This window comes from Buteo buteo, chromosome 2, assembly GCF_964188355.1.
Source record: "Buteo buteo chromosome 2, bButBut1.hap1.1, whole genome shotgun sequence".
Classification (NCBI taxonomy): Eukaryota; Metazoa; Chordata; class Aves; order Accipitriformes; family Accipitridae; genus Buteo; species Buteo buteo.
Window position 1 is genome coordinate 71,356,016 of NC_134172.1, and position 1,262 is coordinate 71,357,277.

At 39.3% G+C, this 1,262-nt stretch overlaps 1 protein-coding gene across 1 annotated transcript in view; it reads right to left on the reverse strand.

The window, feature by feature from the left end:
* Positions 1–512, reverse strand: part of KCNG1 (potassium voltage-gated channel modifier subfamily G member 1) — a 5,334-nt gene extending 4,822 nt beyond the window's left edge. Inside the window, exon 1 of the mRNA XM_075042191.1 lies at positions 5–512. Coding sequence (XP_074898292.1) covers positions 5–396 — 392 coding nt within the window. The 5' untranslated portion in view covers positions 397–512. The remainder of the gene's footprint in view (positions 1–4) is intronic.
* Positions 513–1,262: the final 750 nt, after the last annotated feature.

The window sequence follows — 1,262 nt, forward strand, 5'->3', positions numbered from 1 at the left end:
CCGCAAAAAGGTCAGGATTGTCCTGAATGCCCCTGGGTTGCGGTCGAAAAAAAATTCATTACATGTCACATCGTAATCATCACAGATGTTCAGAATGTCATCAAAATTATTACAGAATTTTAGTTGTCCCAAACGTGTCAATGGGAATTCATCAAGCGTGGTCCACGGGAGCAAATACTTAATGCCCCCTACGTTTATAATAATATGATGCTTCCGATCATCAGGGTGAAAGCCTTTCAGGAGATCCTCTTGAGGGTGAATTAGCTTGGCTCTTTGGTAAAAGACTCCCTTAAGGGTTTCTGTTTCTGGAAAGAATGTGTGGTTGAAGGAAGTATCTGAAGCACAGCTCAGAGCACTATAGTCATAGTCGGAATTTTCTCCAGGTAGAAGAGTCATCTTGGAAGGTGACTTCACATCACTTCGCTACTTCTGCAAGTGTCTTCTGGAACAAAAAGCAGATGTATGGGTGAGTGAATGAGAAGTTGTTTTCAAGTTTGGAACAAATGTAGTGATTGCAGCTCAGAAACATTTATGGCTGATAAAAACAATTGGAAAGAAAACAGAGGTGGCTGAGTATGGTCAGACGACCTTTCTGGTGAGGCTGGGTTTGTCCAGCTGGGTAGAACTGACTCTATCAAAGGCGTCTCCCTTGTTCAGGAGCTCTGCTTGGCATATTTGTCACACTGGGGAGCTTCTCCTGTCTCAGATACAGAGGTCTCAGTTCCCAGTGGATATAGAGGGAAACCAGGAATAACTCCTGCATCTGGCAGGATACTCCTGGTTCAGAATGGAAGTATAAAAATTCTGACAGTATCACATAAGAACACAGAATTCAAGTGTGTTTTGTAGGAAAGGAAATTGTATGTTTTTATTTAACTATTACGCTCAAAAATCCTAAGTATTTTAGTACCCATGCAGTATATAGAAAGAATCAGAAGTCAATTATGTTCTAATTCAGTAAATGCACACTTCTAAAAAAGTTAGTACGAGACTAATTTCTGAAAGGCATATGGAAACAATTTTGGGAACCCCCCCCACTTATACTGATGATCACATAAAATGTTTGTATAGAGTTTATATACATTTAATGACATGGCAACTCCCTTTTAATGGCCTCATTTACAAAAGAATGCAAAGAAACACATGATTTCTACACAAACATTGGAATATTATTTCAGTTATAACTGACACTCTATATGCAATAATAGGTCTTTGTCCTTATAAAGGATTGAACAGTAGCTAAGAGCCAAGGTGACTGCCTT